This window comes from Sminthopsis crassicaudata, chromosome 6, assembly GCF_048593235.1.
Source record: "Sminthopsis crassicaudata isolate SCR6 chromosome 6, ASM4859323v1, whole genome shotgun sequence".
NCBI lineage: Eukaryota > Metazoa > Chordata > Mammalia > Dasyuromorphia > Dasyuridae > Sminthopsis > Sminthopsis crassicaudata.
Genome location: NC_133622.1, coordinates 40924972 through 40952259, shown reverse-complemented (window position 1 = coordinate 40952259; position 27288 = coordinate 40924972). Strand labels below are relative to the sequence as shown.

The 27288-nt window shown below is 33.8% G+C and overlaps 1 protein-coding gene across 6 annotated transcripts in view; it reads left to right on the top strand.

Moving 5' to 3' along the window:
- The window catches only part of CLOCK (clock circadian regulator), a 102266-nt gene that overhangs the window by 37562 nt on the left and 37416 nt on the right, over window positions 1–27288 (top strand). For 5 of the 6 annotated variants that reach the window (XM_074275455.1, XM_074275454.1, XM_074275453.1 and 2 more), the window contains exons 2-7: window positions 11692–11783; window positions 20964–21054; window positions 21812–21871; window positions 23313–23461; window positions 23784–23875; window positions 26506–26595. In XM_074275455.1, coding sequence (XP_074131556.1) covers window positions 21008–21054; window positions 21812–21871; window positions 23313–23461; window positions 23784–23875; window positions 26506–26595 — 438 coding nt within the window. In that variant the 5' untranslated portion in view covers window positions 11692–11783; window positions 20964–21007. Of the gene's footprint in view, window positions 1–11691; window positions 11784–20963; window positions 21055–21811; window positions 21872–23312; window positions 23462–23783; window positions 23876–26505; window positions 26596–27288 lie in introns of those variants that run through there. The other variant, XM_074275456.1, reaches the window with a different exon arrangement.

Genomic DNA, 27288 nt, shown 5'->3' with positions numbered 1-27288 from the left:
TTGTCCGTCTCAAAGTCGGTAACCACACCATTGTGGTTATCAGTGATGTTAAGATCTTTCTTGTATACTTCTGTATATTCTTACCACATCTGGATTTCTTCTACTTCTGTTAGTTTCCTGCCATTTTTGTCTTTTACCATGTCCATTTTTGTGTGAAACATTCCCTTGACATTTCTAATTTTCTTGAAGAGAGCTTTTGTCTTTCTGTTGTTTTAGTTTATTTCTTTGCTTTACTTAATTTCTCCTTGCTATTCCCCAGAATTCTGTATTGAGTTGAGTATATCTTTTCCTTTTTCTTTCCTTCTTTTCTCTCTTATCGGACAATCATTTTGCTTTTTTGTTCATCTTTTTGCTTTGGGGTTTTTTTTTGGTTGCTGAACTGCTATACAGTATTTTGAACTTCTGTCTAAAGTTCTTCAGGAAGTCTTCTGTCAGTTATAATCCCTTAAATCTTTTCATCACTTCTACTTTGTATTCTTAAGGGATGTCATTTAGTTTTCTCTACTTTCTTCACTTCTTGGATATCAGTGAATTGAATAAAAGTGATTATTATATATACAACTGTAGACAAAAATTCCATAGAAGAAATGGAGTAGCCTTTAATAAAAGGATGAGAAAAACAGTCCCATGACATACTCTTAAAGTTGACAGAATGATCTTTTCAAATCCAAGACAAACCATTCAACATCAACTGTAAAAAGTCTCTTCAAATTACTGATGCCCAATAGGCCAAAGTTGCTCAGTTCTCTGAAGACCCACAATATATCCTAGAAATAAAACCAAAAAATGATATTACTTTCATCCCAGGGTATTGAAATGCTAAAGCAGAAAATCAGAAGATAACTAATACAGGCAAGTTTGGCTTTGGAGTACAAAATGATGCAAGAGAGAGGCTAATAGATTTTTGTCAAGGTTAACTTGCAGGTCATAGCAAATGCCTTCTTGACAACTCAGAAGGCAACTCCACACATGGACATCACTGCTGGTCAATATAGAAATCAGATTATAATCAGTCAGTTAAAACGAAATCTGGAGCTGACTGTGGGTGAGGTCATGAGCTTCTTATTGCAAAATACAGACTTAAATGGAAGAGAGTAGGAAAATCATGAAATCATATAGGTAGGATCTCTAGAATAGTTTTTCTTTGGGAAGCAAATTAATAAGTTTACAGAGTTGTCTTTAGTATGAGTCCAAAGACACATCATTTCATTGGACACATGATGGTTTCTGTGTTGCATTACTTCTGGTGAGCATAAATAAAAAGACTCATGAAGATAGTTATAATTGTAGCTTGTATAGTGACATCAGTTGCAGAGTGTGAAGGGAAATTTTGCAAAGATTTTGATGTAATCCTCAAAATGAAGTCAAATATATATTGTAATATTTGGTGATTTCAGTGGGGATAGTGAATTGTATATCCTATTGCTTTAACTTTTTCCAGTGTATGGTAGCTATTAAAAAAAGAAAGTATAATTTCTAGGAGAAAGAAACTCTTAATAGGTAGGTATATGCTATCTATGTAAGAATTGCTATTTTCATCTAGTTATTTGTAGAAACATTGTGTTCTAGTATTGAAAATCTGTCCAGGAAGACTAGAGCTTAAATTCTGCCTCTGATATACTCTGTGACCCTGAGCAAGTCACTTAATCTTTCATTGCCATAGGAAGCTCTCTTAGATGAGAAATTGCAGAAAATGTCCTATTATGCATTGGGGAATTGTTTCTTTACCTGGTATTTTCCTATACTAATGAAATTACAAGTATGTTGTCCTTAAACACTTACTTTTTTAAACAGCAGTTTAAAATACAGATTTTTACAAATTAGTTTTTTCATCTCTTATTCTAATTTGCTCTTGATTGAACTAGTTTTTAGATGGATGTGAACTTACTTGGCCTACTTGGCTGCAAAAGTAACTTGGCAGTTAACCCAAGTTTTAATAGGTCAAACCAACTGATCCTTTTTATAAAGCAGTAGCACTGCAAAAAGTTAGATGTTTACTTGTGGCCTTGGCTTACCTAACATATTTTTAGTGACATTTTAACTAGCTCCAGTGGCCTCATTGATGCGGTATGTGTGTCATAGCATAGTTCTAGATTTATTTATCCATATTAGTTACAAGTCATTGTATCTCATGAGCCAGCTCTAACCTACCATCTGTCAGTATTTTCATACACTGCTGAATAATCAAATTTCAAAACAAATCCCTTGGGTTTTGTAGCACAAATATTATTCTGCCTATATTTTCTTCTAGAAATCCAGCTCAGAAACCAAAATAGCTAAAGGTTTTTTTTAATATCATCTTCTAGGCCAGAAGTGAATTCAGTTGTTTTTCATCTGTTTGATCTTATATAAAATGCCATTCTTAGGTCTAATATAGGAAGATGTTGGAGATATAGGAAGAGAATTGCCAGAAAGAGAAAATATGCTGACACTTTATTTGTATATGAAAGTATAAAGCATTTGCTATTCAGAAAAACAGCTGCCTAGAATGTTTTTGCTATGTAAGAATAAAGTTAAACTTGTGGTTTTATTCATGTTAGTTGGAATTGATGTATACATCTTTGTTCAGGTTACTTGGAAAAAGCTGGAAAGGGAAGATGAGATAGCAGTTAAGTTCTTCTTGGGGTGGGTATCATAATAACATTTTAGCTGCTAAATAGAGTTGTTCTCCAAGTTTTGTTTCTTTCCGAAGCTCATTAAATCTTATCCTTCTCTCTGTGTGTGGCTTGACTTCTCCCCTTTACCCCTGCACTGATTTTTACTGTTTTCTCCTACATATTTTAATGGTGGCTTTTTCTTTTCTTTCTGGGTTTTTTTTTTTTTTCTGAGGCAATTGGGGTTAAGTTGCCCAGGGTCACACAGCTAGGAAGTGTTAAGTGTCTGAGGTCATATTTGAATTCAGGTCCTCCTGATTTCAGGGCTGGTACTCTATCCACTGCGCCACCTAGCTGTCCCTAGCTTTTTATTTTCAAAATACATGCAGATAGTTTTCAACATTCATCCTTGAAAAACTTGTGTTACAAATTTTTCTCCCTCCCTGTCTTTCTCCTCCCCATAGATAACAAGTAATCCAATATAGGTTAAATATATGCAATTCTTCTAAACATATTTCCACATATATCATGTTGCACAAGAAAAATCAGATCAAAAAGAAGAAAAAAATAAAGAACAACAAAAATGGTGAAAATGCTATATTGTGATCCAGATTGAGTCCCCATAGTCCTCTTTCTGAATGCAGATGAGTGTCTCCATCATCATCAGGAATTGACCTGAATCACCTCATTGTTGAAAAGAACCAAGTTCATCACAGTTGATTTAAAAAAAAAAAATTAAAATTATTTGTTTTGTTTTATTTAGTGAATACCTGGATACTACTTTGGTGATTACCCCCTGAATTCTTAAAACATCTTTTCTGCCAAGGTCATTTTTGATTCATTTATATAATTTGTGCTAGTAATAATACTTGGTACTTAAATAATTAATTACTTAAGTACTTAAATAATTGGACAAAAATTATAAGCTCCTATGTGTAATGTGTTTGTTGTGCTAAGTACTCGGAGCTAATTTTAAGACACATTTTCTGCCTTCAGAGAACTTAAAATATAATTGAGGTACTAATATACAAATTAGAATATTAAAAGTATGGAAGAGGACCTGTACAAGACCTAAGAGGTCATGGAGTCCAATCCTCCTGTTTTACAAATGAAGTAACTGAAGCCTGGAGCAGTCAGGTGACCTGCCTTTGGTCACACTGGCCTAAATTGAGTATAAAGTGGCAGAACTGAGATTTGGACCAGATTTTGCGACTCAAAACCATGAACTTTTCTTACTGTGCCAACATAGCTCTGTGAAAAAAAGAATCTTTCAGGGGACAGTTGGAGAAGAACATTTATTGTTTAGTCATTCCCAAATCTTCATGACCCCATTTGTGACAGAGAAATTGGAGTGATTTTGCCATTTATTTCTCCAGCTCATTTTGCCATGGGGAAACTGAGGCAAACAGGGTTGTGACTTATCCAAGGTCATATAGCTAGTAAATGTCTGAGGTTGGATTTGAATTCAAGTCTTCATGACCCTAGGTCTGGTATTTATCCATTGTTCCATCTTACTGACCCAGGGAAGAATTGTAGAAGCCTTTAAAATGGCTAAAGCCAATGGAATGCCCTCATCTAGTCCTGTACTGGTGTGGTGAGCCCTCAGAATAGGAGCCACCATCTTCCTAAAGACAGTAAATCTACATTCAGGTCAGAATAGAGCAACAGATCAGAGTTTCCTTGTCAAAGCCCATGAGTAGCTGCCCAGGCAGGATAAGGAGACCTGTTGTCCCAAAAATTCTGTTTTGCCTGGTTCTCTTATTAAACTACCCTTCCAGATAAATATATATGTATGTACATAGATACACATATAGGTGTACATATATACACATATAGACATGTATTTTTTAAAATGCTTTAAGGAGCTTAACTTTTATGAAATAGTTACATATTTTATATAAATAATATAATGTAAAATTATATATATACATTTATAAATCTTTTTTCCTCTCTGATAAGAAAAACTAACTTTTAAAATGATTATGCTCAAAATTATCAGTAGTTACTGAAGAAACTGATTAAAGTTGAAGTTGCTCTATTTAGAAAAATTACTCATAAAAGATGATCTAATAGATAGTTTAAAAAAAGGGAGAAGGGAAAAGGGAAAGGAATACCCCAAAATCTTTTTTGATAGAGCTTTCTCCTGGCAATTAGTATTTAGGTATATTTTGCTACCTGGCTGGATTGAGTATCATTCTTTTAACCTTCAAGCTTTATTGAAAAAGTGGTTTTAGAACTTGCATAGTTCAGTCTAGGATGTGGAAAAACTCAAAAATCCTCCACAGTTTAGCTGACGATCGATCATCCCCTAAATCAGTTATTCATAACCTAGAACCCAATCATTTAGGATGCTCAAAGCTACCATGAGTTTCAGAGTACATATTGATTTCTTTAGGATCATAGAATCATTGCTCTAGAGCTGGAAGAGACCTCAATCTGCCTCTCTATGCGTCCTTCATTTACAGATGAGAAAACCTGAGCCCAAAAGGGATGTGATACATCGGAGGCTTGGATGACTCCTGAGGCCCATGCACTTGCACACTCTGCCTTTCTTCCAGGTGGTTAAGCTAGCTTATGTCCAGTTGGAGAGAAGTGGATACTTAGAGCTTAATCTTGCAACCAATTAAAAATTGCAAAATCTATTGGCCTTCTCTCATTTCTCAGCCTTGATTACACTAAATCTTTTGACGCTGTTGACTACCTCTTCCAACTTTCTCCCCTTTTGACAATTAACACTGCTTTTTTCTGATTCTTAACTATTTTGTGCCTCAGTCTCATCATCTGTAAAAATAAAGGAATCATTGTTGACTTCTAAGACCCCATCTAACCCAGAATTTTTGATAATATGATTCTTCTGTTTCATGGTTCCTTCTCATTCTCCTTTGCTAGATCCTGTGGGTGTTACCCCAAGGCTCTGTCCTGGGCCTGTTTCAGCTTCCATTGATTCATTTATTCAGCAGACATTTATTAAACATGTATTGTACCAAGCTGTGCTATGAATTAGAGATATAATGACAAAAGAGATTAATTCTCTGTCTTCTAGGAGTTTGGGAGCAGCTAGCTTGGAGCAGAAAGACTTCTCTTTGGAGTTCAAATATGGCCTCAGATACTTGAGTTGTATGACCCTGGGGAAATCACTTAATTATATTTGTCAGTTCTTCATCTGTAAAATTAGTTGGAGAAGAAAATGGCAAACCACTCTGTTTTATTCCCAGGTGTAAAGATACTCCAGTATCTTTGCCAAGAAAATCCCAATTGGTATCCCAAAGAGTGGACATGTTGAAAAACAAAACTACTCAGAAAATTCAAGTTTTCATTCTACTGGGGAAACAACATGAACATAGGTAATTGGGTACCAAACATATAAAAAATAAATATAAAGTATTCTGTGAAAGGTGGGTATGGGTGGATGTAATGATGATGTAGAAGAAAGACCTTCTGTTGGTACTTGAGCTGAGTGTTGAAGGAAGTTCAATATTCTAAGTAGAGATGGTGAGGAGTGATTGCATTCCAAGCCTGCTTTCTCAAACAGATGGTGGATGAAATATCATGTGCTAGGAACAGCAAGTAATAATAATAGTTTATATCAACTAGAATGTTAACCAAAATAACCATGCTAGGTAACCTAATTGTTTATTGACTGAAATCTACTTAAAATACCAAAGCTGCAACCTAGTTAATTCACTAAACATTCTCCTCCAATGCGTCAGCATGATATGGTGGTACCCTTGAGTTTCAGAAGCCTGTGCCAAGAAAACAAACTTTGGCAAGTCTTACCAAGCTGAAAGATCTTCACATTTGGGCTTAGTGGTAGACATAGAACTGATCTTCTGACTCCACATCCAATTGTCTCTTCTTCTGTTAAGTTGCTTCTAAAGGTAATATTATCAATAATGATAAATATGAGCAATATAAAGACATACTTATGCCAAAACATAGAAAATGAGAATGGTAGACTCAAAAGAAAAAACTATATTGATGAAGCCCATATAAAAAATAGCAAAACGTGTAAGCATACAAATAACAGAGAGACTAGAAGCAGACACAAAGGGAAATAACTTGGTAGATTTTTTTTCAACCATAAATGGACCTGATTTTATGCTTTTATTGGATGTTACACCTTATGTTGTTTACATTGAAGTTTTCATTGTTTTTCCTAAATTATTTTTTAACTCCATGATTTCATCATTGTGCTTGTACTCCTTCCACTGGTACAAATCACATAACTTTTCTGACTACCACAAACTATTGCCTTTCTTACAAAATTGCTTTGTTTATGCTTAAATATATGCACGTCTCCTGGTACAGAATGGAAGCAAGCTCCTTAAGGACAAGGACTTTTGACTTTTGTTTCCCTAGTCCCTAGCATTATACTTGCTATAAAATCGATGCTTAATAACTCTTTGATGGCTGTCCGGTGTGGAATGAAATGAGATATTTATAAAGCACTGTACCTGGCACATATAAATGCTTAATAAATGATTGTTTCTTGCCTTCCTGCCTTTTCTCCTTTCCCTTCTGTCCATACTCAAGTACCAACCTCTGTGTGTGTGTGTGTGTGTGTGTGTGTGTGTGTGTATGTGTATAAAAATGACCAAGAACCATTTCCCAGCAGATAAATGGTCAAAGGATATAAACAAATAGTTCATAAGATCATAGGTACTTAGTGCTAGAAGTATTTTATCTATGTCTCCTTCAATCTCTTCATTCTACAGAGGGAGACTAGAGAGTTTGAGACTTTTTGAAGGTCACACAGGTAATATCAGAAGTAAGATTTGAGCCCAGTATTATCACTTGAGAATTATTGCTCTTTTCTCAACCTGTATAGGCTGTTCCATGTACCTGAAATATATATCAGAACTATTTTAATCTGAATTGCTTTTAATGTTGTTAGCAGTCTGCAATTCTTTTAAGGCTTGGTTCTCATTCTAAGGTGTTGCTATGTACTTAATACAAGAGACTGCATGATATGGTACATAAATTGCTGAACTCAAGAAGATCCAGGCTCCAGTGATACTGGCTTTGAAACCTTGAGCTAGTCACTTAAGCTGTCAGTGTTCAAGACAGTTCTCCAAGACTTATAAGTTACAGAGAAGATGGTGTTTTGTTACTCAGCTGGAGTTCCTTTACTAAGCACTGAGTGTGGTATAGAAGCAGCCCTTACTCTTTTGATTTGACTATTTCTATAAACCCTGTGCTAGGTTCTAGGGAAAGAATGAAATAAATGAGGTCTTCTCTATCTTCAAGGACCTTACATCCTTTTAGAAGGTAACTTTCTTAGAAAATCTAGCTTCTTCAATGACTTGGGTCATCAACTAATTCCTATAAGACATCCTCTTGGTTTTTAGTGTTTGATCCCTCCTCGTGTTATCTTAAATTATTAATTTTTCTGATTCATCCCCGGCAAAAGTGAAGCTTCTTGAAGAGAATTACTTTTTTTGGGGGGGGGGTACTCAGGATATAGTGTAACATAGTACATGAGAAGTATTTACTTTATTAGGGTTTTGTGGAATTGGATTCCTACCAAGTAAGGAATATGGTTATCTAAAGGGCATAAGAGTTTCTCCAAATCTTTCAGTAGGCAAAAATCATTGGTATGGAAGCTCTGCCAGTGCAGAACATAACCATCTTCTAACTTTGAAGACATTTGAAGAATAGGGAGATGATATTGTAAAAAGTTGTGATGTGGTCATGGTCATGCAGATATCAGAGATGAGATTGGCATGCTCACTCCAGTACTTTGGCTATAGCATGCTATACCTTAAAATATTGTTGTAGGTATTTGTAGAATTTACTTTATAGCGTCTGGAGTTTAAGCAATTATGATTGCTTATTAAGAATTCAATGGAAAAATTGGTAAATACTTTAAATTATAATGTTAGACTAACTAAGGTTCTCCATGGTTCTTTTCAACAATGAAATGATTCAGTCCAGTTTCTGGTCTTGTGATGGAGAGAGCCATCTGATCTAGAGGAAGGACTGTGGGAACTGAGTGTGGATAGTATTTTCATTTTGTTGTTTGCTTGCTTTTTGTTGTCTTTCTCACTTTTTTTTTCTTTTTGATAGAATTTTTTCTTGTACAACATGATGTGGAAGTATGTATAGGAGAATTGCACATGATTAACATATATTAGATTACTTACAGTCTGGGGAAAGGGGTAGGAGGGAGAGAGAGAGAAAAAAATTTAGAACATAAAATTTTGCAAGAGTGAATGTTAAATTATCTATGCATATGTTTTGAAAATAAAAAAGTTTTAATAGTAATTTTAAAAAAAGAATAACCAAGGTCTGCTCTCTTGAATAAAATATTTTTATTCCAAGATTTGGGCACCATTAACCACAGGCATCCATATTGAAAAGTAGAATCATCTGATAGTCTATTTAAAGAGGACAAACTGGAATATATAGAACATTAATAATAAACTTTAGTGCATTACAAAACTATATCAAACCATGTTTTCAACCTAATATACACTTTGACTTATTATTTCAAATAGTTTTCTTAAATGAGCTTTCCATTTTTTTTTTTGCAGCATTTATATTTTTGTCTGTAGCAGCCTAGCTAATTCATGCAAACCTGGTGTGATGGAATATTGCACCAGCTTTCAGAGGAGCTGCTAACTTGTCATAAAATAGGCAGTTCATGTACAGAGCATTGACGATCTGATTGCTAAGGTCCTTTATTACTCCTGTTTTATGAAATAACTTTTGGTATTTTATAACTTCTGGTAGCAGTAACTTCTTGTGAATTCTACAGATAATAACAGTATAGACATATACATTGTGAAATAGAACTAGAGTGTAGAGGTTCATAATAGACATGCAAATAAATTTAGAAAAGAGTAAGAATGTAAAACTATAACAAAAATGCCAAAATAAATGTTTATATTCAAATATTTTATATGTGGTCATGACATAGACTATAATAATGTTTATTACTATTACTTTAGTTGAAGTTGATAAACATAAAATGGAATAAATATAATTGCATTTGTGATCTGTTTGTAACTATATTAACAGCTAAATATATATAGCAGACACATTGTTTTGATAGAAAATTCAGATAATTTATTGGGAAAATCGAAATAGAAAATGAAGACAGAACATATATTTCTATGCAAATACAGTGTAGTGGCCCTTTATGTATTTGTGTTGCTAAAATGACCAGAACAAATTTATTTCTTGCAGTTTCTCACTTACTCTTTGGAAAATTGAAAACTTTATGGATTATTTGTAGCTTTTGGCTAATTGTGATATTTTCCTTCTTTTTAAAGATCCAAAAATTCATTAAAGAAATTGCAATGGATCTCTCAACTTTTTCACAGTAGAAGGATACTGGAAATAATTTAATAATATTCCAGTATTAGAACATGAATGATTTTACTAATATAGTTAATAGTGAAACCATTGTATTAAATACAAAAGGGGGTGGGGCTGATTGTACAGATCTATGCTTAATCAAAAAAAAAAAAAAATCTCAACAAAATACTGCTCTGTTTCTTGGCACATAAGTGGCTACAGCAAAGTTTGGAAAGTTTCCACTTTTGATTTCCATCTCCCTTCTCTTTCGAGGCCCAGACTCTCTTGAGTACAGATATGTGGTTTCTTTTAGCCACAGTTATGGTTTTAATTCACTCTGCTGTTACACATTTCAACTAGCAAAATGTTGTCACCCAAGTTTGTTTTAACAGGATGACCTAATTATTTCAGAATTTCCTATTTGTAAAAAACTTGCTATTTATAGGAGAGACATTTCATTTTTCTATTTGTGATTTAGTTATCCAGATTTTCATTTTTAGTTATTGCTTATTCCTTTGGGGTTTTTTCTTATATAAAAGATGATGAGCCATTTTAAATCATTGTTTAAATTATGTCATGTGATCATATAGTATTTCTTTTCTTTCTTACCAGGATATTCACCTCTTCTGTAATCTGTAGAGGAAGATCACAAATTTTGCATTATAGTTGTATCAGAACCCAATAATGATTGTGCTTCTTATTGTCTTAGTCGATTTTATTAATTAATAGACTAATCAGAATTGTCTAAGTATTATATTAGCATCTAACAGTGTAATCATCAAAGTAGGTCAATGGGCCACCAGGTTATGAGGCCAAAAAAACCAAGACAAACAACACATCTCTGAGTTAGTTTTATATCTTGAATTTATATTGTAAAAATAGAATCCTTTTCCTTTTTTTTTTTAAAGCTGTGTAACATTCCATAGTTATTATCATATGTACAATAAAATACTTTTATGTGAGAGTATATATAGATATACACGTGTGTGGGTGGTGTGTAAACATGGTTTCTATCCTCCAGGAGTTAACAATTCTAATTAGTTCACATCTAAAGATGTTCCCACAAGTTGGATTAGGTAGGCCTGTTGTTATTTTTACATCTGTTGTTATTCTTATATTTGATAACCATTTGGTATCATTAATCTGCAAGCAAGGTTCATCCGCTTACATAAATTTGGAAGGTGGTATCAGTAATCAAACCCTGTAATGGCAATTCCTACTTTGGGCTTTTTGTTTTCTCCTTAGTGCCTGACAAAACTGTGCAGATAGGAGGTAATTGGATATTTCTTAGCTTGAGATAAATTAGTAAATTGGTAGCACATGGTTTGAGCCATATTTTTTTACCTTCAAAAAAAAGAAAGTAGAATTAAATCACAGTATCACCTAAAATTATAGTCTTACTTAAGTCTGTTTCTTGGTATTATTCATTTGATTTAAAAAATTATGGATTTTTTTCAAATAAATTATTTTGAGTGCATCTACAGTAAGCCTAATAGGCTTTTACTTATATGTAATTATTTGGGTTTTGTTTTCTGTTATTTGGATGGTCCTTTTTTTTTTTTTTTTTTTTTTTTTTTTTTTTTTCAGAAAAAATGTTTAAATTTTATAATAGAGGTCTATAAAAATATCTGGTGTTGAAAATTGACTTTTTTTCAGTTCATACTAATCTATGCTTGTGGCATATGCAGGCAGATTCACATTTTAGGCATGAGAAAAGTTGCTGTTTGGTTTCATGATGGGTTTGTTTCTTTTTTTTTTAAGTTAAATTATTCTCATCTTCCTTTTTTTTTTTGAACAGCATTTGGAGATTTGATGACATGCTACAGAGAACACTTTGAGCCTATGGTTTTTTCTGAAGAATTCATTTCAAAGGTCTCAGAAGTACAAGAGGTAAATAAAAGGACTAGCATGATACTAGCAAGATGAGCGATCTAAGAAAGTTCTGTTTATTAGCATCTTTTATGAACCATTAAAGAGATGTGTATGAACTTTTTTCAGTAAAATTTGAAAGCATTTATTAACTACCTCAAATGTTCCAGGCTATATGCTGTGTATGTTTGTGTTATATGCTGGGGAATGTTCTTGCTCTCTCAAGAGAATTTATATTCTATGGAAGGTGGGGATGAAAAAATGAAAGAATACAGCATAGATAGAAAATTAAATACAAAGTAAATATAAGGAGAAGAGAGTTAATAGGAACTGAAGGAATTAACTAGCTTCATGTAGGAACTGATGTTTAGTCTAAATTTTGAAGGCAGAAGTGGAGAGGAGGGAGTATATTCTAAGTATATTATAGCCCATGCAAAGGAGTGAAGATAAATGTAATGTGAAGAGCAGCAAATAGAACTCTTTGTCAGCTTCATAGAATATATGAAAATGGGATGTCTAGCAGTGATGATCAGATAAAAAGTTCTAAGCAAAACCTCATTTTTCTTAGAAAGTGTTATTTGACAACATTTCTTAGTGTTTATTGTGCGCCAGGCACTGTGTTAAACACTGGGAATACTTAAAAAAAAAAAAAAAAAAAAAAAAGCCAAAATATGATCCCTGTCCTCAAAGAGCTCACATTCTAATGGGAGAGACAACGTGCAAAAAACCATGTATATGTAAAATATATACCAGACAGACTGGCATTAATCTCAGAGGAAGATGCCAGCAGGGAGTATGCTTAGGGGAATGTTGTGGGCAGATGAGGAAAGAACTTGTGTAGAAGCTGGGGTTTCAGCTGAGTCTTGGAAGCTAAGGCAGCAGGTGGACAGAGGTGAGGAAGGAAAGTGTTCAAGGACTAAAAGACCCTGGAGGCAGGAGAAGAAAGTGGGATGGCTGGGTGAAGGTCAGCAAAAAGAATGGTGGAATCCAGGGAACAAAATATAAGAACCTGGAAAGTCAGGAGGGCCCTGAGTTGTAAAGAGCTTAACTCCATACTGAGCATTTTAGATTGAGGAAGGAAATCATCTAGTCACTTTGGCAGTCACGTCGAGACAAGATTGGCATTCCAGGTGGGAGGTGGTGAGGGGCAGTGCCAAAGGAGAGAGTTTGTGAAGGTAGAATGATATTTGGATATGTGGGGACGGGTGAAACATTTAGGATGACCCTGAGTATGGGAGCCTGAGTGATGAGGAGGATGGCATGGCCATCATCGGTAGTCCACACCTGGGGAGGAGAGTTTGAAAGGGGAAAGATAATTGGTTCCGTTTTTGACACGTTTCAGTTTGAGATAGCTATGGGATATCCACTTCCAGATGCCTACAAATCAGCTGGTGATGCCAGATAAAAGAGAGAGGGCTGAATAAATAAATCTGAGAATTCCCTCCATACAAAAAGCAAGTTGAATCAGTAGGAGCTGACAGGATCACTGAGAATGGTAGGTTAAAGGGAGAAGAGAGGGCCCAGGCCAGAGGTAGAGTTATTACTGTGATTATTGGATTTGACCAGGATGAAGATTCAGCAAAGGGAGACTAAGGTATCCTAAAAACCCAGAGCGAAGAGACTCTCCGGGAGAAGGTGATCAACAGTGTCCGTGGCTGCAGTGGGGTCAAGAAGGATGAGGCTTGAGAAAAGGTCACTAGATTAGTCAATTAAGAGATCACTTGAGACTGAAAAGAGCAAAATTTTCTCAAATGATGAGGTTGAAAAGGCTTTAAAACTGACTTAGAAGTGGAGTCACTCGTAGATGGCTTTCTAAAAGAGTTGGGCTGAGGAGAAGATAGATGTAAGAAATGATAGACAAGTAAAGGTGTTTTTTGGTTTTATTTTGCGGGGATGCGGGAAAAATTGACATTTTTGGAAGGAATAAGAAGAGATTGAAGGTTAGGAAGAGACTGGTGATGATGAGACGGAGCAGACTGCTAGAAAGGATGGGGAAGGGATGGAATCAAGAATGGTTATAGAATAATTTTCTTGGAAAGCCAGTTCATGAGAAATGGGGTGAAGGAGGAGATAATGGGGGAAGCTAACTGAGAGATGTGAGATGAGAAGCAAAGAAGATGGAACTTGTCTAACTATCCCAGCAGGGGTGGAAATGGGTGCCAAATGAATCAGTAATGGAATAAAACTAAAGAGCCAACACCAGTAAGTTCCTACATCTAGGACTTATACAACATGTCTGGAAGCTTGTGAGGGTCAAGGGTCTTTGAGTAGTGGTGGGGATATTCCGTAAACCAGGAGGACCTCAGGTAAATAAGGACTTAAGGCCTCTTGGAACCACTGAAGGAGAAAAAAACAACTTAGAGGCTCACACTCAGGCCTGTCTCGGGACAAAGCCAGCTCTTGGTAGGTGACTACAAAAAGACAGGGGCTGAGGTCCCCAGGCAGCACTGACCTGTGGACCTCCAGAAGACCCAAAGCCAGGAAGATCCGATCTCTGCTACTTGGTTGTGTCCCACTGGGGATGTCCCAGGAGACAAAGCCAAAGAGGGGAGGCAGAGGCCAGCAGGTGTTTTAAGCCACAGAGGGGTAGAAGCAGAATCTGGAAATGAGGCAGAAGGCAGAGCCTGATCCCCAGATCTGGGACTCATATTTCTATCCCAGGCCAGGCCACAAAGAAGCATCTGAATCACAGGAAGAGGACATCAAAATGTGGGGCCTAGCCACTGCGTCCCAAAGTTCAAGCAGAGTATGGAGATGATAAAGCCCAATCCAGCTACTGAAGTTAGAGACATAAGCAGAGATAGGAACATGGAGGTCATGAGAACTGTTCCCATTGCCAAGTTGGGGGGGGGGGGGGAAGCTAATGCTAATTCCACACGTGGAGAGTCATATGCTGGACTTTGCTACAGATAGCATGATTCTGTCTGTAAAATACTTTTGTTTTTGTAGTAAGCAAATAAAATAGTATTATTTGTAGTAAGCAAAAAATACATCTCCATGAGTATTTAGAAAGATTAATTTTTGTTAAGATTTATATAAGGCCTATGTTATTTCTGTTGTCATAAGACAATAATATAGTGCTCACTTAGTTAATGAGTTCTACTCCTGGATGACTAATTCCTGGAAATAATTTCATCTTTTTTGATTAGTAAATTTAGATCTGAGTAACTAGAAATAATTCTTCCCTACCCTCAATTTTTAAATGAATGTTATTCTATCAGATTTTCTTCAAGATCAGGGTTTTGTTTTTGTTTTTATTAAGCAAATAAAACCCTAAATATATGACTTGTTTTATGTTAATAAATTCTTGCTTAAGATTTATTAAAAGTACATGCAAGGATGTAGGAAGACTGTGGAGCCCTCTTAAAATCTTTCATAAATCTTAAAATCAGATTGATTCTTTAAAAAAAAAAACTCAAGAATTTTTTTACACATTTAATATACCTAAATAAATGTGGATATTTCAGTATATAAAGAAGAGAAAATGGGGTTATATTTGAAATTGTTCCCACTAACATTAAATTGTATAATTTGTTTAAATGTTTATTAATTTAACATGATAGTAACAAAACTGCTTTTCCTGTCTGATAGCTTCTGAGCTCCTGATGCTTTTTTCTGTATTTTTAAATGGTTTTTTCTTTACCACTTTTTTTTTTTTTGCATCACTGTTGCTACTTATAAATCTTTCTCCTTCACTCCCTCTTCCCCACCAAAGCCTTCCCTTGCAATCTCTAAGAATGGCAAAATAAAGCAAATCAACACATTGTAATGTCTGTAAATGTATGCCAGATGTGAGTACAGTAGTACTCACTGTACTTTCTTGTGAAATGTGTGCCTGGATAGTTTCCCCAAAGAAAGTTCCTTTAACACATTCCTTTCACCGCTTGGCTTGGTTAACTTTCAGTTGATACTATCTTGGGGAATATAGAGTAATCCTTTTTATTGAGACTGACAGCTGGAACTCTCTCACTTCTTATCCTGTTTGCTGTTGCCTTGCACATGTAGATAACCAGTTCAGAGTGTAAAGAAAACTGCTACAGTATTAGAATCTCTGGACAAAGGCTATATAGTAGATAGAGCACTGATTTGGAAATCAGCATACCTGGATTTAAATTTTGTCATTTTGTCATTTACTACTTGTGGGACCCTGGGTGGATCACTCTAATCAGTCACCAAACATTTATTAAAAACTAATTATGTGTTAGGCATGGTACTAAGTGCTGGGGATGTAAATATAACAGCAACAGGACAACGTACATCTAAAGTTGTGTACAAGATAAGTAAAAGTGGATTAAAAAGGTGTTATCTACAGCTAGTGGGCTGAAGAAAGGCTGCTGAAAGTTGTTCTTGAGCCCAGTCTTGAGGAAAACCTGAGATTCTGAGAGGTAGAGGTGAAGATGGAGAACTAGGCAAAGGCATGAAGGCACAAATAGAGCTTCTTGTATAAGGAGCAGAAATCAGAATGCACAGAGGGGAGGAAGAGGCAGAAAAAGCTTCCTGCATAATCTAGAGTGGGGGTGAGGAATTTGATTCTGGATGTTTTGGGGTTACTGAAGTTTATTGAGCAGGGAATGACATGGTCAGATATGTGGAGACAAAGAGCAGGCCAAGAAGTGATGAGGGTTTGTGTGAATGGAAAGAAAGAGGCTTATGAGCGACACTGGGGAAGCAGAAAGACATGGCAAGATTATGGTGCAGGGTTTGACTACTGATTGGATGACATTGAAGAGGAGCAGCGAGGAGTCCATTATGATACTGAGATGTAATGCCCTTGAGAGTATGAAGGAAATTCTGAAAAGAGGAGTAATGAGTTCTATTCTGGACATGGTGAGGTTGCGCTATCCACCAGACATCTAGTTAGAAATGTCCTAAAGGGAGGTGTATGATGGGAAGCTGGAGCTCAGGAGAATATCTGAGGCTGGGAACATAGTTCTAGGCATAATATGATCTGCTTCGAGATGATAATTGAGTTCACAGGAGCTGATGAACTATAGCTGATGAACATAGAGGGCTCAGAGAAAAGAAGACTCAGGACAAAGCCTAAGGGGAGAACCACAGTGACTGGACATGATATGACTATAGATCCAGGGAGAGATTAAGGAGAGGTCAGAAAGGTAGAAAGAAAGCCAAGAGAAACCCAGAGAAGAGTGGTCAACTGTGTTACAGTGAGGTCAGGAAGGATGGCAATGCAAAAATGCTGTTCAGTTTGGCAATTAAGAAATGGTTTAAATAAACAGTTTAATTTGGTTGGTGACCCACAAAACCAGCCTGCACAGGGTATAGAAGAAAGTATGAGAAGAGAAAGTGAAAGCAGTGCATATAGATGGCTTTTTCCAGGAATTTAATTGATATATGAAGTGATAACTAGTAGGGATAGTAGAACCTAGTGAAAATATTTTTAACTGATGAGCAAAATAGGAGAAAATGAAATCAACAGGACATTTGGCCCAGTAGTAAGGGACTTGAGAAGCCGTCAAGTGCTCCCTAAGCCTGAGCAGGAACTTTGAAGAAATGGAGTCTAGTATTATAGGACAGGACCCTAAATTTTAGTCTCGGAGGGTGGGCTATGAGCCAACTAATTGTGACTTTAATTTACTCCATGTAAAATAAGCTAGTACCTTTTATCATGTCATGTTCCCTTTGGCATTTTCTTGGCCAAAATACTGGCATGGTTTCTATTTCCTTCTCCAACTCATTTTACAGATAAGGAAACTTAGGCAAATAGGCCTAAGTGACTGACCCAGAGACACAAAGCTAGGGTCTTAGGGTCAGCTTTGAACTCAGGTCCTGTGCTTTATCCATGGAACCACCCAGCTATCACCTTTGTGTTTTTAAAAAAAGAAAGAAAGAAATGTTGATTAGAGAAACAGATTAGGCCTGTGATATCCAACAACATTCTGTTACATGTCTAAAGTGTAGTTTTTAAAGAAAAAAGTCTGTATGAATGCAATATAATGTATTGTGTTAGTTTTTGAAGATTTTGCTTTTAGATATCCTCGATTCTGCATTCTAACTTTGCTTATTAACCAATGTCAGTCTTTTTTTTTTTTTTTTTTTTTAAGAATTGTAGGACACAAAGGAAAATGACACTCAAAGACAGCAGAATTCAAGTCACTGAAATGACTAATTTTAATTCCAGAAGACTAGTGATACAATAAACTTTTTATTTCTGCAGAGATAATGGTAGATTATGAATGCAGGATGAGACCTGCTTTATCAGAAATGATCATTGTGTTAGTTTCTTTGACTTCGCTATATCTCTTTATTGCAGTGAAGTATAGAGAGTGTTTTGAAGAAGCTTATAGCAGTGTTAAAAAGAGTGACATTTCTTGATGTTTGGGATTTATGTGTAGAATGACTATAAAATAATGAGACTGCTTTACAGATACATTTTATAAAAGTGAAGACATGCAGTAATTTCTTAAGTAGTTAATGGTACTGTTTTTTTTGCTCAAAATTATAATAATTCTTTATTATTTGGTGAACAGATTTTTGTTTTAAAATATTTTTATTTTGTCCCAACTAATTTTAAAGTGTAAACTATTGTTATTAACCTTTTAATTATGACAGTGATCAAGAGCACTAGAATAAATATCTGTAGAATGAACAAATTGCTGTCTAAGATCCTTTCAAGAATTAAGACTTAATTCTGTTTATTTTAGAAGTTGAAAGCTTTGCTATTAGAAGAGTATCCCTCTAAATCTTTTCTGAATCACTTATGTCTTACTTTCTTATGTAGTACTTGATATTCAGGAATGCTTGATCCTAATCTTTATCAATATATAAAGGTTTTTTATAGAAGTTAAAATAATTTCATCTCTTTCTGCTATTCATAGACTTTAACTTTTAAATAAATTGATTCAACAAACATTAATATGTACGGTATCTTAAAGTACTATACCAGTCAGTTTTATTTTTATTTCTTTGTAACAGTGTTGGGAAACCCAAATAGAAATGGATTTCTAACAGCTGCATATTGATTTAGAAAACCACAAATTAACATTATCTGTTCAATTGTATTTTTATTTATTTTGTTAAACATTTCTCAATTACATTGTAATTGGATCATACTTATATGAGTATTTCAGACTGCCTGTGGCTGTCCTTTTAACACCTCTGCTTTATAGAGTTTTCTAAAGAAAAAAAGAAATAGTTGTGAAAGTACTACAGCACAAATGCTTTCTAATATTGAGGAAATTTACACTTTCATAATTATGGAAAACCTGCCTTATTTTCCAGGAAAGTCTGTATGTAATACTCAAAGGTAGAGTACAGGGCTATGTTATCAATCACAGCAACAAATTCATTTAGATGGTATGTTGTTTGGGGTAGTTGAGATGGATATGTCTGTATAATGGATAGAGTTTAAGATACTTTACTATTTCTATCACTAGAGCAAGCCACTTAACCTTTCCGAGACCAAGTTCCTTAATTTATTGAATAAAGACAATAGGTGTGTCTCCCTTATAAGATTATTGGTAAATGATCTATAAAAAGAAATGTTCACAACTTTAAAAAGTGTCATATAAATATCGGTTCCAGTCCAACAAATATTTGTTAAAAAGTATTATATGAAACATAAGGGTGAAGCAGCATGATACAGTGAATAGGGAGCCAGATTTAGAGTCAGAACGGCCTGGATTTTTCTCAGAAGTGGATCTGATCATTGAGGAGGGAGAGAGTACTGATGGCATCCAGGAAGAGTTCACATCTGACCCGAGCTTGAAGGAGGCTATGGTTTCCTGGCAGCTGAAGAGAAGATGAATGCCAGACCAGGGGAGGGAGTGCTGAGACCAAGCTGCCAGGTAGACTGGCACAGAGAATGCATGTGAAATAAGCCTGGCCAAGAATGCTAGAACTGTCTGTTGAAGGGATTTAAAAGCCAAATGGAGAAGTTTGTGTGCCATGTTACAGTCAGTAGGGGACCCCTAAAGGATCCTGAGCCATGTACATATGGGTTCTTTTCCTCTGTCTTTGATCTCTTTGGGGGGTATGTACAATTAGTAAGGAAGTGACGTCCCACAGACTTTTATTTTTGCCTAATGAACTGAACGAAACTCCGCTCTTATGTTTGTGGATGTTTAAGTTCATCATGAAAAAAAATTAGAAAAGGGAAAAAGGCCTGAAAAGAGGTAATGATGGCTAAACAAGAGTAATCGTGGATTCAGAGAAAGAGATAAAATAAAGAAAAGAGGGTGGACATCAGAATTAATAAAACATGGCCACTTATTAGGTACAAAGGATGAAAATGAAGAATTTAGAATAATTCTGAAGAGTGAAAGTGAATAGAAAAATAACGTGTGTGTCTGTGTGTCTGTGTGTGTGTGTGTGTGTGTGTGTGTGTGTGTGTGTGTGTGTGTGTGTGTGTATGTAAGGAGGGAGGGGAGAAATGGAGTTATGGTGAATTATTTTTTGAACTTGTTGCATTTGAGCTGCCAGGGAATCATTTAACTAAAATGTCCAGCAGCCAAATAGTAATGCAGGAATAAAGTTCGGGATACATAGTTTTCTAAAATTTTACACTCATAATATTTAGATGAGAGTTGCCTAAGGCACTGAGAAGTTTTAAGTAATTTGCTCAGGGTCTCATGCATGCTACTTGTCAGAGATTGGACTTGAATGCAAGTTATGTGTGTGTGAAAATGTAATTTGTATGTATATGCATGTATGTATGGATCTGTATATGTGTGTACATGGCTTATGTGAATAAGTAATTTGTCTAAGTGTAAATGTTAATATATAAATTTGGGATTCTTCCATAAGAAAATAACTGAACTTGAGAACTGATGAAATCACTAAAAGATAGTGTTATGTGGAGAAGGAAGATCAGTGGATACAATTTGGGTATTTGTTGTTGTTGTTGTCGTTTTGGTTTGGGTTTTTTTTTGCCACTTACCTATTAAGAGAAATTCTTTTTCATAATACCAATCATTTTGCATTTTATTTTGTAATGGAAACAGTGGTACAGACTGAGATTTGGCATTCTTTTAAAGAGTTCTTTTTATCTTTTTTTTTTTTAAAGGTATGTCTTATGTTTTCATATGAACCAGAAGTGCTTACTCATACTAATTGAATAAACATTGAACTAAAATTTTTAACAGACTTCAATAAGTTTAAAAGGCATTTTTTAAAATTTTCTGTGAACATGAACAAGTTCCTTAACTAGGAAGTTAATACCTTCTCATTTCTTTTCTTACCCAGGTAGATGTACAAATGTCTACCACAAGACGAAAGCGCAGTATGTTATGTATTTTACCATAAGCTGTCATAAAATGAGCTCAATTGCAGACAGGTATGTTAGTGGATGTTATTTTATTTGCATTAATTTTTCAGTATCAAGTTAATTCATATTGAACATCTGGAAAAAGGTTTTTGTACTTAAACAAGTGTTTTTACATTCTATCTCTGGGCTCAGCTGCCTTTTTTTTTTTTTAATAATAAGTAAAATACAATATTATAATTTAGAGGTGGTGATAAGATAAATAGAGAAGATTGCAGTCTTGTGTCTTCCATAAAGAAGATATGTAAGAGAAGTTCTTACTGGTGAGCATGCCTGTTTAGACATAAACGATTTGACCATAGGAACTAATGATGAATTTCTAAACCACTTGAAATTTGTATATTATTGAGTAAGAATGTCAGGATCACTGATAATAGAGATACTTTTCAAAATTTGCAAATATGTTTCATAACATTGGGGTGGACAACTTTGTGTACTGTCTTACCTCAGTGCTAAATGTATAAAAATGAAAAATACATTATTATGTGTGTGTGTGTGTGTGTGTGTGTATATATATATATATATATATGTATATATTTAAATGTTAAATAACAGCATAATTTATAAGCCTTTAATATGCTGAATAGAAATGGGTTCATTTTTGAAGATTTGTTTGTATCATTGTTTTTGTAAAATAATTATAAAGTCTTCTTGTTAAGATTATTTTATAATATATGGATCACCAAGTAATGTGATTCCTTCCTCCCCCACCCATTTCATAGTGAGTATGCCATTAATTTCTGTTTTAATGTTTTAATACCTCCTTTAGAGATGACGGTAGTATTTTTGATGGATTGGTGGAAGAAGATGACAAGGATAAAGCAAAAAGGTGATTATTTGAGATGTATATTTACAAATAAAGGATTAAGTTGATACCTTAAAAATTCAAATGTATTATGAAAATGAAAAAAAAATTATATCATTATGCTTTTATAGCATAACTTATCCTGAATTTTTAGTGTGTTTTTAAAAAAAATTTATACTAGCAAATAAATATGAACATGGTTATAATGTTACATAAAAATAAGATATTAAAACAATTCCTTGTAAGGGCCCTTGGTGCAATTAAGTGTTATCAAATCATTTACTCACAGATATGAATAAATACCAAAAAACCTTAAAGCTTAAGGTGATTGATTTTAAATTGACAGTGAATTGCTTAAATAAATACAGATAAAGAATATCTGGAATTATGGAGAACTTAATAGGAGATGAGGTTAAGTCAGTAAACATTGTTTACATATAACTTCTCAAAGAGGCATTGATGTATAAATATTTATATCTGCAGCTACATATCTTAACTTGATCATGGTCTGTAGAAGTTATTTTTTGAAAATAACACTTTAATTTCAAGGTTTCCTTGCTTAAATTGAAATAGTGACATTAAAATAAATGAAGATTGAGTACCAACCTTGAAGTCAGGAGGACCCAAGTTCAAATATGATCTCACACACTTAACACTTCCTAGCTATGTGACCCTGAGCAAGTTACTTAACCCCAATTCCTCAGCAAAACAAATAAATAAATAAATAAGCGAATGAGTAAGTGAATAAAAAAATAGATAAGCGAATGAATGAATAAATAAATAAATAAAAATGAGTGGAGATTGTATGATGGCACAGTGCTAGGGACCTGACTTTCTTTCATCTCCAATAACTGGAATATCTAGTGATAACTTTGATTAATGCTTTAAACACTGGGTTTATTAATATATATGAGCTATAAATGAACTTCATTTCAATCCATATCAAATCGCCTGTCAATAAATAATATAGCTACTGTTGTTCTTCATAAATAAATAGTTATGTTAATGAGTTATTTAACTCTTTCCTTTAGTATGAAGGAAATGCAATTTACAGTATATCTGGCTATAGATTAAATATTTTTTTCTTTCATTATAACCAAGACATTCACATTTTGAGGTTTAGAATGTAAAGATTCATGAAATGAATCAAAAACATTGTTCAAATGAGTTGAGAACATTGTTCAGTTTGATTTTATATGAATAGTCACCTTTTTGAAAATATTTGTTAGCTTATGCTGAATAAATAAATGGATGTCTTTTGTTAGCTTCCAAAATGTGGCATATTCATTTGTATAATTGTTATTTAAAAATTTTTTTGAAATCTTTAGTATCAAAGGTATTAGATTTCTGAGTAAAGAAATATTGGTTATCTCATGAATGTTTTTGTCACCTAAAAGTGTGGCCAATGGACTAAATTAGATAATGATTCTAACTCTCTATTGAATGATTGCTAATCTTTCCCCAGAGTATCTAGAAACAAATCTGAAAAGAAGCGGAGAGATCAGTTTAATGTTCTCATTAAAGAATTGGGATCTATGCTTCCTGGTAATGCTCGGAAGATGGACAAATCTACTGTACTACAGAAAAGCATTGATTTTTTAAGGAAGCACAAAGGTATTTTTAGCTTTCAACTAAATAAATTCAACTGTATTAGCAATACTAGCTGAATCCAATATTGGTTTTATTTGTTTAAAAGCAGATTATAATTTACAAAATAAAACCCCTACATAGATAATTTTAATTTATCTTGGTTCTCTTACATCTTTGTGGGGAAGATTTCAAGTTTTAATACTTGTTTTGTAACTTTAAAATTTTAAAAGAGACAGTTTTTTGTCTTAATAAGTAATATAAAAGTGAAAACCAATTGCTCTTCACCTAATGGTTATTGTAGAAAAACAATATATGAAATATAATCTTTTTAATTAATCTTTTACAGAAATTACTGCACAGTCAGATGCCAGTGAAATACGACAGGACTGGAAACCAACATTCCTTAGTAATGAAGAGTTTACACAATTAATGTTAGAGGTATATTAAAATTCATCTTAAAAATTTTTACTTCAGGAGATTCTTAATAACTTCTGATAAAGGGTATCATTGTGATTTAATTTAATTCGGCAAGCTATACCTCCAGTGAAGAGTAATCATTTGGTTTTTATACTATAACTTAGAGCAAACCAAAGCTAAATTTTTCTAGATTTCATATTATTTGGATTTTTTGCAGTCTTAGAGAAAGATAAATTTTTTTGATTGTTTTTATTCTGAGGCTTCCTTGGAAATAATTTTAACATTCATTAATTGGTATCTTCTGTCATAGACTGACTAATGCAAGGCCTATCTTTCATTAAATTTAAAAATAATAGTAAAACGTGATTCTAAGTTTTAGAATTACAACGAAAGTAATTCATTCTTAACTCATTAAAAGTTCTTTATAGGAAATGACCATGTGTTCTTTTGCAGTAAGGAAGTTTTCAAAATCCATTTAATTTGAGAGCTAGTAGTGATGTATTTTTATCAAAATTGTCAAATCTTCTCATAAGGTATATAATACTTCTGGGATCCATGATTTCTTTGCTGTGGGGCATTCCCTCCACCAATATAGATTGAAACTTTTCTATGCCTCAGTCACTGGTCTTTTAGAATTGCTGTGGCTGGAAAAAAAAAATCCACCATCTCTCCTTTGGTAATAAAATTAAGTCTGACTAGTATTTTGTTAGCAGACAGTTTGACATTTAGCCTGAAACTCTGTGTTTTACGAGCTGCTTGTTGTACCTGTCAGAATTCAGGTAAGACTTGTACTTCCTTAGACAAACCAAAATTACCTTCAAGTCTTGATGAGGCTTTGGAGTGGTACTTTAGAGAATGGCCAGTTTTAAATATCATATAACTGTTGAGATGCTCACCCCTCAAAAAAAAATCTAATCATGCATTTTTACTTCTTAAGAGGTATGGCAATGTAACATAGTTGCTCTTCCTATGCATCAAATATATTTAAAGATTAAAAACATTCATGAAAACCTAACAAAATGACTTTGGGAGGTAAAAGAAATAATGCCTCTTTGCAGAATTTTCAGTGTTTGGTTCAAAATATGGGAGAAATAAAACTTTAAAAAACCTAAAAAAACTGATTTCATCAGGCCAAATTTCACTGACTATGGCTTCTCTGGCCAGAACATATACTTACATACTCATATAGACATATATAATAATATATACACCTATATCTGCATTAAAATATGTGTGTTTGTGTATATCTGTTCAATTATATGGTGTTTGATCTACTTATTTGCACTACGTCTAATAAAAATAGCTATTGCTGACATGCCAGTACACTATTTTGTGTACTGGCCAGAAAAACTTTAACCAATTAAAGTATGACCTTTTATTTAGGTATTTTATTCCTATGTCTTAAATTGAAACATTAAAATATGGCAAATGGGCAGGCCAGTTTATGTTTAAATAAGGATCTAGAGGGAAGAATGTTACGTACACACAAGACTGTGAGTAGGAATTGCTTAATTCGTTGTATTTGTATTCCTAGTGCCTAGCAGTGTCTAGAGTACACTAAGTACTTAATATATGTTTGCTTGCTTAATACAGATAGACATGTATATATGAGTGTGCGGATGTATACATTTTACTAATAGCAGTAAATATTTTGTTTAGTTGTGTCCTATTCTTCGTGACCTTATTTGAGGTTTTTTGGGCAAAGATACTGGAGTGGTTTGCTATTTCTTTTTCTACATCATTTTACAGATGAGAAACTGAGGCAAACTAGGTTAAGTGACTTGCCTAGGGTCATACATCTAATACATGTCTAAAACATTATACTAAGTGCCAAAAATGTATATGATATATGTTTTTTCATGATAATGAAGTGAAAATTTAATTTTTTAAGAGTTTCTAGAAAGAAATCTTTTCATTTTGAAAATGTTTGACATACACACACACACGTATTTGAATGCATATACACATACCTTTCATCTATATAAGATAAACATATTGCATATTCTCCTAGTACTTCTGACACTTGGTTGTTTTCTTAATTTAATAGTCAGAATTCATGATAGAAGACTAAAAGTAGGTCATCAGTGGTAGTGGCAATGGGACTTATTGATTTATTATCTACCAATATTGGGGATAAGCAACAATAGGCTGTTTTATTACATTCACATTGATATATTTTATTCTCATATTAGTAAAAATTTTATCTTGAAAAAACATTGAGAGACTTTATCCATACTAAAAGTTGTTGGCACATCAAAAGCATGAATTGTTGGGGGGGGGAATTGTACCCCATAAGTGTATATACATTAACACCTTCTAATGAGTCATAATATGTTTATGTACAGAATACTGTGCAAGTGTAACTGAAGGATAATTATTGCCCCTAAGTACTGTATAATTTGATAGGAAAAAAAAGAATGAAAAAGGTTTGTTTTGTGTTTTTATTCTTAAATCTAGATACATGGAATAGAGCTAAAATGCACACATACAAAGAAATTGAAGGAGAAATACTACAATATTTTGGTAGTGTACTTATAAATCTAGATAAAGTTATTTATAAATACCTTTTTGTTTATCCTATAAAATGACATTTTTATTTATCATATGAACTTTCTTCTTTTCATTTAACTGACCATTATCTTTAATTTCAGGCTCTTGATGGTTTTTTTTTAGCAATCATGACAGACGGAAGCATAATATATGTATCTGAAAGTGTAACTCCATTACTTGAACATTTACCAGTAAGTATAAAAAATGGTTAGTAATGAAGCAAACTATAGACTGTTTCACAGAGAAATTAGAGTTCTGCTTTTTTTTTTTAATCAATTAGTGTAGCTATATAGTACCTATTGAATTTGTCTATGCTTATCATTGTGTTTTGCCTTCTGCTTAATAATGTTTATTGAATTAAGTAACAGTAATGTATAGGATCATGCTCCGTTACTTGTCCTTCCTTTCATTTTTAATGTGTTAGCATAGTGGTATGACAAGAGAATGGAATATCCTAATACTGTCTGTTCCCTTTGCTTGGAATTATCTTCCTCATCACCTTCTCTTAAAATCCCTGGCTTTCTTTAAGCTGAAAATGAAAGCCCTTAAGGAGGCTCTACCTAGTCTTTCCACATACCAATGTCTTCTCTCAAATGTGATTTTCTATTTAGTTTTCATGTGTCTTTTGTTATCTTTTTATGTATTTGTTCTCTCTCCATTGGTATGTAAGCTCCTTCAGGGCAAAAAACTGGTTTTTATTTTTGTTTGTAGACTAACACTTAGCCCATAGTGTTTAATAAACAAACCGAAGAATCAGAGAATCTGAGTTCATTTAGATCAATTCATGTGCTTGTTGATTGATTTTTAAAAAAAGAAAACCTTCTTGATAAGAAGAATAATAATAAACATGATGGTGTAGTGGGGTGGGAATTTAAAGATAAATA